Raw genomic sequence first — 13,850 nt, 5'->3', positions numbered from 1 at the left:
AGTCTGGAAATTTTAATTAATAGTATCTTTTAATTAAGCAGTATCTTTACTGTTTACTAAGTACATTTCATTTTTCCTAAGTACAGAACTAAGTACATTTCCCTATATAAACTTTAGATAAGTCTTTGCCCCTGCATGGCATGGAAATTCCATGTCATCCTTATTTTGTTTTGCTTTTTTCCATGTTTTGGATAATTTTTCTTAAAAATAGTGATCCAAATTCTGCTTGCAGAAGGTCTCAACTGAAGCAAGAAGTGATATAAGTCTGGCTTAGACTTGCCGAGGAGGCAACCTATTTTTTTCCAATTCAATAAATATTTATTACATACGTACCATGTGCCAGACGTCTTGCTAAGCAATTGTGCAGAGGACAATGCATGACTTTCATAATATATATCAATTGTGTAGTGTTATCTTGAAAATTAATTTCTTCTGCATACTATAAAGACTATGATATTTTATCCTTGTCATCGAAAATTTGAAAACTGTATATGATATAGTGGTTGAGGTATAAAATACTCTATTTCTGTGATACTCTTCAGATGAACTCAGAGCACAGCTAATGCTTATTCATTTTGTGATTTTGATTGCTGTTGTTTACTCTCACAGGAAAGGGAGAGGGAAAAAAGAGGAGGAAAAAGTGAAAGAGGAAGAAGAGTTTATGGCAGTCCCCAAACTGACTGGAGAAGGAAGCTCGGATAAAGCGTGGTGCCCTCCCTCTGATCCTGACTTCTGTGTGTATGTCTATGAAGTGACCAAATCCATACTTCCCATAACCAACATTAAGGAACAGATTGAGGCTCTTGCCAAGTAAGCTGTCTATATATACAGATACATTTTCAGTCTCTGAAAAAAGGTTTTGATTTTAGTGGTTTGCATTTTTTAGCCAGTTTTCAGACAACTACACCACAATAAAATTGAGCTTTTTTTTTTTAATTTTTTGTTTATTGCAGTAACATTGGTTTATGACATTGTAAAAGTTTCAGGTGTACATCATTGTACTTCTATTTCTGCATAGATCACATCATGTTCACCACCAAAATACTAATTACAACCCATCACCACACACATGTACCGAATTATCCCTTTCACCCTCCTCCCTCCCCCCTTCCCCTCTGGTAACCACCAATCCAATCTCTGTCCCTATGTGTTTGTTTATTGTTGTTATTATCTACTACTTAATGAAGGAAATCATACGGTATTTGACCTTCTCCCTCTGACTTATTTCACTTTGCATTATACCCTCAATGTCCATCCATGTTGTCACAAATGGCTGGATTTCATCGTTTCTTATGGCTGAGTAGTATTCCATTGTGTATATATACCACATCTTCTTTATCCATTCGTCCCTTGATGGGCACTTAGGTTGCTTCCAAGTCTTGGCTATTGTGCATAACGCTGCAATGAACACAGGGGTGCATGTACCTTTATAAATTGGTGTTTTCAAGTTCTTTGGATAAATACCCAGCAGTGGGATAGCTGGATCATATGGTAGTTCTATCCTTGATTTTTTGAGGAATCTCCATACAGTTTTCCATAGTGGCTGCCCCAGTTTGCACTCCCACCAGCAGTGTACGAGAGTTCCCTTCTCGCCACATCCTCTCCAACACATGTTGTTTCCTGTCTTGTTAATTATAGCCATTCTGACGGGCGTGAGGTGATATCTCATTGTAGTTTTGATTTGCATTTCCCTGATAGTTAGTGATTTTTGAACATCTTTTCATGTGTCTGTTGGCCATCTGTATATCTTCTTTGGAGAAATGTCTGTTCAGGTCTTTTGCCCATTTTTTAATTGGGTTGGTAGTTTTTTTGTTGGTAAGATGCATGAGTTCTTTATATATTTTGGAGATTAAGCCCTTATCAGAAGTATGGTTTGCAAATATCTTCTCCCAATTGTTAGGTTGTCTTTTCGTTTTGTTGATGGTTTCCTTTGCTGTGCAGAAGCTTTTTAGTTTGATGTAGTCCCATTTGTTTATTTTTTCTATTGTTTCTCTTTCCCGGTCCAACGTGGTGTTTGAGAAGATGTTGCTAAGACTGATGTCGAAGAGCGTACTGCCTATGTTTTCTTCTAGAAGTTTCACAGTTTCAGGTCTTACATTCAAGTCTTTAATCCATTTGGAGTTAATTTTTGTGTATGGTGTAAGGTAAGGGTCTACTTTCATTTTTTTGCATGTGGCTATCCAGTTTTCCCAACACCATTTGTTGAAGAGACTTTCTTTTCCCCATTGTATGTTCTTGGCTCCTTTGTCAAAGATTAGCTGTCCATAGATGTGTGGGTTTATTTCTGGGCTTTCGATTCTATTCCATTGATCTGTATGTCTGTTTTTGTGCCAGTACCATGCTGTTTTGGTTACTACAGCTTTGTAGTATATTTTGAAATCAGGGAGTGTGATACCTCCAGCTTTGTTCTTTTTTCTCAGGATTCCTTTAGCTATTCGGGGTCTTTTGTTGTTCCATATAAATTTTAGGATTCTTTGTTCTATTTCTGTGAAAAATGTTGTTGGAACTTTGATAGGGATTGCATTGAATCTATAGATTGCTTTAGGAAGTATGGACATCTTAACTATGTTAATTCTTCCAATCCAAGAGCATGGAATATCTTTCCATTTCTTTGTGTCTTCTTCAATTTCTTTCAGAAATGTTTTATAGTTTTCGGTGTACAGATCTTTCACCTCTTTGGTTAAGTTTGTTCCTAGGTATTTTATTCTTTTTGTTGCAATTGTAAATGGGATGGTATTCTTAATTTCTCTTTCTGCTACTTCGTTGTTAGTGTACAGAAATGCAACTGATTTTTGTATGTTGATTTTGTATCCTGCAACTTTACCATATTCGTTTATTACTTCTAAAAGTTTTCTGGTGGATTCTTTAGGGTTTTCTATATATAAAATCATGTCATCTGCAAATAGTGACAGTTTCACTTCTTCCTTTCCAATTTGGATCCCTTTTATTTCTTTCTCTTGCCTGATTGCTCTGGCTAGGACTTCCAGTACTATGTTAAATAGGTGTGGTGACCGTGGGCATCCTTGTCTGGTTCCTGTTCTTAGAGGGATGGCTTTCAGTTTTTCACCATTGAGGATGATATTAGCTGTGGGTTTCTCATATATGGTCTTTATTATGTTGAGGTACTCTCCTTCTATACCCATTTTATTCAGAGTTTTTATCATAAATGGATGCTGTATCTTGTCAAATGCTTTCTCTGCATCTATTGAGATGATCATGTGATTTTTATTCTTCATTTTATTAATGTGGTGTATTATGTTGATTGATTTGCGAATGTTAAACCATCCCTGCATCCCTGGAATAAATCCCACTTGATCATGGTGTATAATCTTTTTAACGTATTGTTGTATGCGATTTGCTAGTATTTTATTGAGGATTTTTGCATCGATGTTCATCAGTGATATTAAAATTGAGCTTTTATTGTGGTGCACTCTCCCTCTGACTCCAAAGCAGAAACACAATGAATTGAAAAAATTCTCAATTTCTGTTTTAGGTCATATTTCCAGCAAGAATCAGAGCTAGGAGCTGGAAATTGCTTAAAGAAAAATGCCTTTGTAATTTTCTCCAGCTAAACCATTAAAAGTATCTTTCAATGAGACCCTGAAGAAGTTATGAATGAATCAAAAGTTTGAAAATTAAATTATTCATTAGATATATGAGGTGTTCACAATTTCAAGGTATCTCATTGTGAATTATTTGTAAACTCACAAATTATTATTATTATTAATTTTTAAATTTTTTTGGTGAGGAAGATTAGCCCTGAGCTAACATCTGTTGCCAATCCTCTTCCTTTTGCTGAGGAAGATTGGCCCTGGGCTAACATCCCTGCCCATCTTCCTCTACTTTATAAGTGGGACACCTGCCACAGCATGGCCCAGCAAGGGGTGTGTAGGTCTGTGCCCAGGATCCGAACCTGTGAACCCCGGGCCGCGGAAGCGGAGCATGGGAACTTAACCACTACACCACCGGGCAGGCCCCAGTAAACTCACAAATTATTTTTTAATGCAAATAACCATCCCCCACTTTTATGTCGTGTCTGATATTTTGTGCTGCACATTGTTCTGGCCTGGGGGTGTGAGTATTCTAATTAATGGCTGTTTAGGCTGGCTCAGAGCTCTGTATAAGCCAGTGAAGTTGCCTTCTTAATTAGAGCATTTAATCTGATTCCACTAAGAGAAAGCTGAGAACTTGATTTGGTGACTGTAAGGGATTAGAAATCACTAGAAATGGAGGAGAGCCTTCGTGATTGACACCAACCAGTAGATGAGCTACTGGGTTGTGCAACAGCTGCAGTCTCCACGGGCACTTGTATCTACTCCAAACAGAAGTGAGTTGCAGTCCTCAAACCTGGAGGCGACAACTGCAAGAAGCACAGCCGCCAGATCATTGACTTCCTGTCAGCCAGACCTGGAAGAGAACATTTTTGGCTACTGAAGTTTTCCTGACGTCCTTGAGAAGTGATGACACCAGCAGAACTCTGAGGCAGCCCATTTCAACATTTGTCAGATTTCCTCATGCTTAGTTCCTATCAGAAATACTTTTCATCATTCCCAAGAAATTGTGTGTTTAACCTGAGCCCACCCCAACCTAGCGATACAGTGATTTGTCCCTATGCCTGTGGTTCCTGGCTGGTGGAACTGCAGGTCAGTTCAGTGGCTTCCTCCCCAGCCCTCTCTATTGTTTGTCACCATTGCCTTCTCCCACTGGTTCCACATACAGCAAGAGGAAATTCTTGCTTTAAAATGTGCAGTTCTGGGGCCGGCCCAGTGGCACAAGCGGTTAAGTGCGCGTTCTCCGCTGCGGCGGCCTGGGGTTCGCCAGTTCGGATCCTGGGCGCGCATGGACGCATCGCTTGGCAAGCCATGCTGTGGCGGCGTCCCATACAAAGTGGAGGAAGATGGGCATGGATGTTTGCCCAGGGCCAGTCTTCCTCAGCAAAAAAAGAGGAGGATTGGCAGATGTTGGCACAGGGCCAATCTTCCTCACACACACACAAAAAAATTAAAAAATAAAATAAAATGTGCAATTCTACCTGTACTGCAAGAATGTAGTAGCCTTAGTTGACAGATGATTTTTGCAGGTGTTTACTGGCTTCTTCAGTGACTTCTTTAATATTAAGAGTAATATTAGGAGTTTACTGACGTCTGTAATGTTATGAGAAACTCACAGGCAAACTAGACCACATCCATCCTGCCTCCCCACCTAACTGTAACTTATTTTTCCTTTTTTCCTCTTTCTCTCTCCTCTAACTTGTGTTACATAAATGCCATGTCTTTCTCTAAGTTAAAAAAATATATTTTTTAAGAAAAAAAATAGAATTATAAAACTTGAAAATATTTGTGCATCTAATGGGAAAATTTCCTCTGTATTTGTCTTCTCTGAGTTTAAATTCCTTAAAAGAAGGATAATATATTAGTATAATTCTTGGATTTCAGATTGAAACATTTAAAAATACTTTTCAAGAGTAAGGTAAGATGTTAAAACTGCATACATACTGATACAAATTTAGTGTGATATTGATTTATATCTTGTTATAAATATTGGGAAAATTAACATTCATTTCTTTCTTTGTGTTGAATGAAATTGTTAGAATTTCAGTTTATATATGATAGTTTGAATACAGTAAGCATAATGTTAACCTACTTATAGTAAGTATATTTTTAAAACTAAAGCAAACAATAGAAATCAGAAGGAATATCGTTTTTACACGTCATTATACGTATAGTTACACTCAGAGTATCCCAAATGAGATATGAAACTTGACTGACTTGATCTCAATGTGATTGACACAGGTATGTGGCAGAAAAAATGGGCGGTAAAATTCCAAAAGAGAAACTGCACGATTTCAGCTGGGAGCTTCATATAAGTGAACTAAAATATCAGCTTAAATCCAATGTCGTACCAATTGGACAGATCAAAAAAGGAATCTTCTACCATCGAGCCTTGCTTTTCAAGGTATGTAAGATGTTTTGCCTCATTTGCCTTTAGGTAAAGATGTTTTGTCTGTATTATAATGGAGTGAGCCAGTTGCTAACATTTAACCGGATAATATTAGTCCTATCATTTAGATTTACTTATATTTGAGATATATATGTACATATATATAGATACATACACACACACATACATATATATATTCACCAGACTATTGGAAGCATGTTCATTCAACATTTATCATACACCTACTATAGACGAAGGCCTCTCTTAGGTTCTGGAAATCTATAGTTACCAAAGTCACAGTCCCTGCATTCAGACTTGTGGGTTCCAAGGCGATGTAAGGGAAAGTTTCAGGGGAGGAAGGGATACATAGCCGGAGTATTAGAGACTACATAGGATTTCAGCAGGTAAGGAAGACCAGAGTATTCTAAACAAAGCAAACATTTTATACAAAATTAATGTGAGAGCCAATGGTCCATTTGAGGAACGTAGAGTAGTTTGTCTGGAGGAAGAAACGAGAAGGGGTTGGATGAGGCTAAAGGACCAGATCATAAAGCACCATGTGAATTTGTGCTTGATCCTAAACTCTGTGGGTAGCCACTGAACATTGTTAAGGGGAAAGTGGTAACATGGTTTTGAAAGACCATTCAGGCAACAGAATGAGAAGTCAATTAGAGCAAGGGCCAGACTGCGTATGGGAAGACCAATTGGAAGGTCACTGGAGCAAGGAGTATGGGTGACTTATACTAAAGTCATGGTTGTGAGCAGGTGAAAGAGGAGGTGAATTTAGAGGAGATTTAGGAGATAAAACTGGAAGGAGTTGGTGACTGCCTAGGTGTGGTGTAGGAGATTGCCGAGAAGAGTAAAATTATTTCCAGGTTCTGGGTGGGGCAACTAGTAATGATGGCATTCTTCACTGACATGGGGGCCACTAGAGAAGGCTCAGATTTAAGAGAGGGGGGTTATCTTTTTTTTTTTTTTTCTCTTGTATCCAGTGTCTGGAATATAATAGGAACTGAGAAAACGGTTTGTGAACTATCGACTGAGTGTACAAAACTCCTACCCTCTACCAAATACCTATTAAATCTCATCACATCCATGTAGATCTTGCCTCCAGTTCCAAGCTAATTCTATTTATAATCCAAATGCCAGTCTTTCTTATTTCTCTGGATTTCTTGCTCTATCAATTCTTCTTTCCTGTCTTAAATTTCTTTCTCTCTATTAGCTGTTTCTCCTTTAAAATCTAAACTTCAGTCTACAATATTGAAAGAAAAAATATAAGTCTTTTCTCATAATGTCTACAACTACTCCTATAGCTCCTATTACCACGACGACCATCATTTTGAGCTATGTGCCAGGCTCTTGACAAGTATAGTTGTGAAGAGTCTCAAAAAGGCAAGAAAGTTGAAATTCCTACCCTTGTATTAAAGACAAGAAAACTGATACTTAGAGAGGAGAGGAAATTTACCCAAGGTCAACCAGAGTTATAGCTGGAATTTGAACCCATGCCTATCTGAATCAAAACCTAACATACTGCTTCTATCTGTAGATAATTCTCATTGCCGGCCAAAATTCTGAGTCATCTCAACTCCTTGTCCCTCCTTGCACACCTCATTTTTCCCCTCAGCTCACTTCAGTCTGGCCTTTACTCCCTCTCAGTAGGGATCATAGTGATCTATTGTCTGTCTTGCTTGATATGTCAAAGAATCTGTCATTGATCCTTCTCTTTCTTTGACATTACTCTATTCAGTAACTTTTGTCCTCTCTTTCCACTTCATCTCAATCTCCTTTGGAAACCTCTTTCCTTCTAGTCCTCTCTTAAATGTTAGGGTCCCTCAAGGTTCTGACCCAGACTCTTCTCTTTTCTCCCTTTATGTACTTCATATGGTGACGTCATCCTCTCACATGGCCTTAAATACCAGCTAAATGCCTAAAGTTTCCAGATCCTTTCCTCTGTCCCACAAACCTCTCCTGATTCCCGACCTATGTATCTGTTTACCCTGTAGCTAGCTGCACTCGAGTGCCTCATAGACACTGTATTAGTCAGCTAGGGCTGCTATAACAAAATACTGTACATGGGATGGCTTAAACAATAAACATTTATTTCTCACAGTTCTGGAGGCTGAGAAGTCCAAGATCAAGGTGCCATCAGAGTCACTGTCTGGTGAGGGCCCACTTCCGAGTTTGCATCGGCCACTTTCTTATTGTATCCTCACATGAGGACTCTGGTCTCTTCCTCCTCTTACAAGGGCACTAATCCCCCAGCAGGGGCTCCACCCTCATGACCTCTTCTAAACCTAATTACCTCCTAAAGGACCCACCTCACATTGAGAATTACCATCATGTTGAGGATGAGGGTTTCAACATATGAATTTGGGGAGGACAACCATTCAGTCCATAGCATTATGCCAAACTGAATTCATTACCCTCTTGCCTCAACTGAGTCATGCAATTAATTACCCAGGTCTAGCCCACCACTGAAATCCTGAACACCAATGCTCACTGATAAAATCTCTTATCCTTCCACCCCTCCTAAATTTTTCACTCCTCCTGTATTTACTCTTCATCTCCACCATTTTCTTCCAGTTTGTTGGCTCCTGTTTAGCTTTATTCTTCCCCCTTAGCAGCCTAGATAAATCACCCATAGACCTTATAATTTGCTCACTAATTTCCTTCATTTTCTTGCGCCATCCTTCCACCCCTCTACCTTGCCGGCCCACTCTGAGCCAATCCAATTGCCTGCCCCTCTCCATGATGACACTCAGGCTGCAGAACATGCCAGTGGGGAGTGCCACTGCTGATTCATGGTGTCCAATGCTGGCGGACTTGTGTCTTGCCTGGTCACCCTTTTCCAGCTCCTGGTCCCAGGCTTTTCCTCCTCAGCAGCTGTGCCCCACCTCTGCCCTTCCTCCTAAGCCTTTTCATCTCCACCTCTTCTTCTAAGCAGATGACCTTGTTTCCCACTTCACAAAGAAAATAGAGACTTTCAGATGGGAACTCATTCAACTCAGTTGAAGGCAGTATTACCCTGAGGTTAAGACCTCAGACTCCGGAGACAGATTTCCTGGCTCTCCCATTAGGTCACCACTTACTGGGGCCTTGGGAAAATTATCTGACCTCAGTTTTACTCTCTACAAAATGGGGAATACAATAATATCTATTCCACAGGGTTGTTTTGATGATTTAAAGTGCCTTGACATGGAGTAAGAGATCAGTAAGTGTTATTTTGGAAAACAGAATATAATTATATGTTTATTTTTGTCTCTCTGCCACACTAGACTGTGAGTGCCATACTCTCAGATACTGTTGTAGTGCCATACTCTCAGATACTGTTGTAGAGCCATACTCTCAGATACTGTTGTGTTAGAGTTGACTGCTTACCAGGCAGTCTCAGACTAGACAGAACGGGAGGCCCTAAAAATGACAACAAGGTCCTAATCATCTTGGTCTACCCAAGACTACCTGGTGCAGTCATTACATAGTAAGTAATCAATAAATTACATTCATATATAAATATACAGGTTGTTAACACAATTCTTGCTTTCTAGTACTAGGAACATTAGTTGTGTACTTGCCCTGTGCCAGCATTCACGGCTCTCAGCACTTGACACGTATTAATTCCGTTCATCTTTATAACCACCCCACGAGGAAGGCGGGTGGGTATACTGTTCTTATCCTCATTTCACAGAGGAAGAGATGGAAACACAGAGAGGCTGAGTCATTTGCTTGAGGTGACAACAACTAGTAAGTGGCTGAGCCGAAATTCAAACCCAGGCAGTCTGAGCCAGCTCTCTTATCCACTATGATGTGGCTAAGAAGTTTCCAGATTATTTTAAAGGCGCTTTTTTAATAACCTCAAAATCAAGGCAAATTGGAGAGAGAGCTTCCAAGGAACATACGCAGCCCCCGAGGGGGTGGCGGCAGGCAGCTCAAGAAGGGCAGCCACTCACAATTCTGCTCCTCTTTCTCCGCAGCACCTGGCTCCATCACACAGAATAAATCGGCTAGAAATAGGTCCCCACCAATTTGATCCCTCCATTCAATCTCACCCAAAGAGCAGCCCAGAAGCATGGAAAGATTGATAGATGCACCGGTGCTGAAAGCCCGCGGAATAGCTTTTCTCCAATGACATTATCAATCTTGTGCTGATACAATGCAGCGTAACTGCCTGAAAAATGTCACTTCCCAGCAGGACCTACACAGAGATTTTGAGTCTACAGAATCTTCAGGAACAGGGGAACTTAGCACATCTTCTTGGCTCCTATAACAATATGCCGCGTTTTTTCAGCCTTCTGTCTAAGCACGTCTTTGCAAGAGTTGTATATTTCACCTTCAACCACGGTGGGTCTTACAACTGAGGATTTTCCCCCACCCGCCTCCCTCCTCACTCTTGGTTGATCTCGTGTTTTCTCCCACAGGCTTTGGCTGATAAAATTGGCGTCGGCTGCTCTCTGGTTCGTGGGGAGTACGGCAGAGCTTGGAATGAAGTAAAGCTGAGGACTGAGTCTCGTAGGGGGGTGACCGGGGGTCTCCCTCCTCCCGAGGTATACATAGTTGACCTCGTATTCCATCCAGGAGGACTGATGAAGTTAAGAAGCAGAGAGGCAGACCTGTACAGATTTCTCTAAACCATCAAACAAACACAAAAGGGGGTCCAACCAGAAATTCATTAGATACGTTCTCTATGAAGTTCACCGATTAATTTTGTTTCTTTAAATAAAAGTATTAGAAATGCTCTCTCTGTGTAGAAATGAAGACACTTGGATTGAACTTGGGTGTGCTTCTGATTTCAGGCTTTTGGCAAGAGTTCCGTCTGATTAGATCAGATTATGGGCACTGTCCCATAAGCACTGTAAAGCTTATGATTATCGAAATTAATCCACTCCACTGTTTCCTAAGGGGCATCTCTGCTGTTCCCAGGCCAACACCGTGGCCTCGTGACTGTCATTCTTCACACCCAGGATGCTGCAGGAACACTTGGTTAAATGAAGTCCATGGCTTTTTAATGTCTTCAGTCACCTTATCCCACTTTCCTGAAGTAAGATTATGATAGTTCGATTATTATAGATCTACTTTAGTATTATAAATTCTTTCTACAAATTTTTTGTTCACATTTCTTAAAACCATTAAGAACACTGTTTAATATACTTCACTGAACTAAAAATATTTCTAAAAATGTTTCCATAAACTGTATTTGTCTTAGTCTTGTCTATTTGACTTGGAAATATGCCTTCAGTTAAAAACGATTCTGCTTTGCTTTAATACATTTTAATGCTGGGTCACAAAAATGTTACTTTAAATTTATATAACTTAAAAATTCGTGTTTTCCAGAAATTTTTGAAATATAGAAATAGAGTAAATCTTTACTAAGGGATTGTGTTTTCAGTATTGAGCACAAAACAGGGAGAGACACATTTCAAACGGTAAGAGAAATAAAAACAAGTAATATGATGAATCTCTTCAAGTGTATATTTCCTAGTCAAGCTGTAAGTCTAAAATTTACTTGTGTAATCATTTTACTAGAAGGTTTTGAAAAGTGAGTGTGATTTTAGAAATTAAGGGTCAGATTATTCTGTATGAACCCATGTGTGATTTCAAAGAACGTGTAATTCTTTATTTCAAAATACAGTTCTGTATATCAAATGGTGTGATAATTATATTTATCTTGCAATTTCATGAACTAGAGCATGGATCACAAGATACAAACCCATCGAAGCATTTTCAAGCCTGTTTTGATCTAGAAAACATTTAAAGTGGATTACAAAGATATTTAAGATGTAGCAAGATAAAAATAAATGAAAAACAGGCATAAGTGCAGGAAAGAAAGTTCAACAAGGCCAGATAAGCTTAGAATTCAAATGTCTCCACGAAAATCCCATCCGTTTGTTAGAGGTGGGTGAAGACTTGACTCTAAGCAAGCTGGCAGTCTATGCAGAGGGAAATGTTATCAGTTACATGATTCATAAGAATCCCCTAGATACAAGCACAAAGCAGTTTCTCAGGAAGAACGAAGACCAGGGGAATTCCTCTTTGGGAGCCTCATACAGATGACAAATGTAATATAAAAACTAATGTCTTTGAAAAACCACCTTCTAGTAAGTTCTGGAAGAGTTGTCATATGCCAATGGCCTGACATCAAAATGGAATGAGGCAAAAGTTCTGTATGGTCCAGGTAGACGTTACTTTTTTTTTTTTCATCTTTGAGACAATTATGTATACTGTCTTTTTCAACTGGGTTCTGGGCAATTATTGAACAGGAATGAGTTAAATTATATTCTCAGACAGGTCTTTGAAGTTTACCTATTCTGTGTTACCAGGGAAGTGTAGAGCCATAAAATTTAATAATAAGCCAATCTATTATTTAAAAAAATCACATTCACATGAGCAACAAAAATTATAAAATACCTACAAATAGATTTATCAAGGAATATACAAGAAAAACTATAAAATTTTAATCAGATCTGAATAAATGAAGATACCATTTTCCTTGATGGAAAACTCAGCAATATAAATATTTCAGTGCTCTCCATAATAATATATACATTTAGTATAATTTCAGTTAGAATTCCAACATATTTTCTTTTCTGGAACTTGACAAATAGTAAAATTTATCTGGAAGAATGAATACCAAAAATATTTTGAAATAGAAAAAGAGGAATTGTCTCCATCGTGTATCAGAACATATATTAAAAAGCAGTAATAAGTAAATTAGTATGGTACAGGTAGAAAAATAGAAAAATATTAAGAGTCCAGACACAGACCCGTATATATAGATGGGGATTTAGTACTGATAAAAGTAGTTTTTCTCCCCAGTGGGGAAACAATAACCTATTCAGTAAATGACAATGGGAAAATTATAATCTTGGCAAGGGGAGAGCCTTTCTATTTATGACAGAAAAACTAGAAGTCATAGAAGAACATATCTGACAAGCTTGGCTACATAAAGCTTTTAAATTCCTATTCAGAAAAATACAGCATAAGCAAAAATATTTCTGCTCAGCAAAATAAAATGTAAGCAAAATTATAGGCAAGGAGAAAAATTTGCAGCATATGTAACAGACAAAATGTTCACATCCTTAATAAACAAAGAGCTCCTATAAATCAATGAGAAAAAGATAATCCACTTGGAGAATAGGCAAAGACAACTGTATTTGAATAGGATATCCATACAGTGATACTAAACAACCCCCAGATCTTAGTAGCTTAAGATAAAAGTCTTTTATCACATTACCTGTCAAACACAGGTCAGTAGAGGGGGCTCTGCTCCACATAGTCACTCAAGGACCCAGGCTGACAGCAGCCCTTCCATTTTGTAGCTGCGTTCTCTGGAATACATGAGCTTCTCAGTCACTACAGTGGGAGGAGAAAGTGCTAAGGGTCTCTTTCAGGAAGTACATGTTTGGACTGGAATAACATGTTATTTGGTCAGAACTAGACCCAGGAAATACGGGATAATATCTGGAACCAAAGAGATCTGAGTTAGAGTTCTGACTCCGTCACTGAAAGACTGTGGTAACTCTGGCAACTTTGTTGTGAGATTTCAAAACAATTTATGTGAAGTAACTTGTTACTGTGTCAGAATCAAAAGCTACAGTTTCTCTTCTGGAAATAAAACCATTTCATTAAAATTAATACCTAACTTTTAAAAATAGCTATTAATTAAATGGAGGAATGGACCGTTAAATAGAATCCTTTTCACAGGCTTCTAGCCTTTGAGCAGGTGTCATCAATGAGAATTCTTTTAGTAAGTACACATCAGATTTCCAAAGTAGTATTTCCTCATCAAAGAAGCAGCATTGTCATCCATGAAAAATACTTTTCTAGAAGCTCGGAATAATATGTAAAATCAAATGGATACTGACTTTTTCTTTTTATTGACAGAATTCTTTAAAAAGCAACTTGTTTCTCAGCAA

At 38.6% G+C, this 13,850-nt stretch overlaps 1 protein-coding gene across 3 annotated transcripts in view; it reads left to right on the top strand.

The window, feature by feature from the left end:
- The window catches only part of ARMC3 (armadillo repeat containing 3), a 100,210-nt gene extending 88,630 nt beyond the window's left edge, over positions 1 to 11,580 (top strand). For 2 of the 3 annotated variants that reach the window (XM_004425299.3, XM_087420751.1), the window contains exons 17-19: positions 610 to 810; positions 5,793 to 5,955; positions 10,356 to 11,580. In XM_004425299.3, coding sequence (XP_004425356.3) covers positions 610 to 810; positions 5,793 to 5,955; positions 10,356 to 10,565 — 574 coding nt within the window. In that variant the 3' untranslated portion in view covers positions 10,566 to 11,580. Of the gene's footprint in view, positions 1 to 609; positions 811 to 5,792; positions 5,956 to 9,911; positions 10,279 to 10,355 lie in introns of all 3 variants that reach the window. The other variant, XR_015549342.1, reaches the window with a different exon arrangement.
- The last annotated feature ends 2,270 nt before the right edge of the window (positions 11,581 to 13,850 follow it).

The sequence above is a fragment of the Ceratotherium simum genome, chromosome 32, assembly GCF_057802395.1.
Source record: "Ceratotherium simum simum isolate JZ-2026a chromosome 32, ASM5780239v1, whole genome shotgun sequence".
Classification (NCBI taxonomy): Eukaryota; Metazoa; Chordata; class Mammalia; order Perissodactyla; family Rhinocerotidae; genus Ceratotherium; species Ceratotherium simum.
The sequence above is the reverse complement of the archived record's forward strand: the minus strand, read 5'-3'. Positions and strand labels throughout refer to the sequence as shown.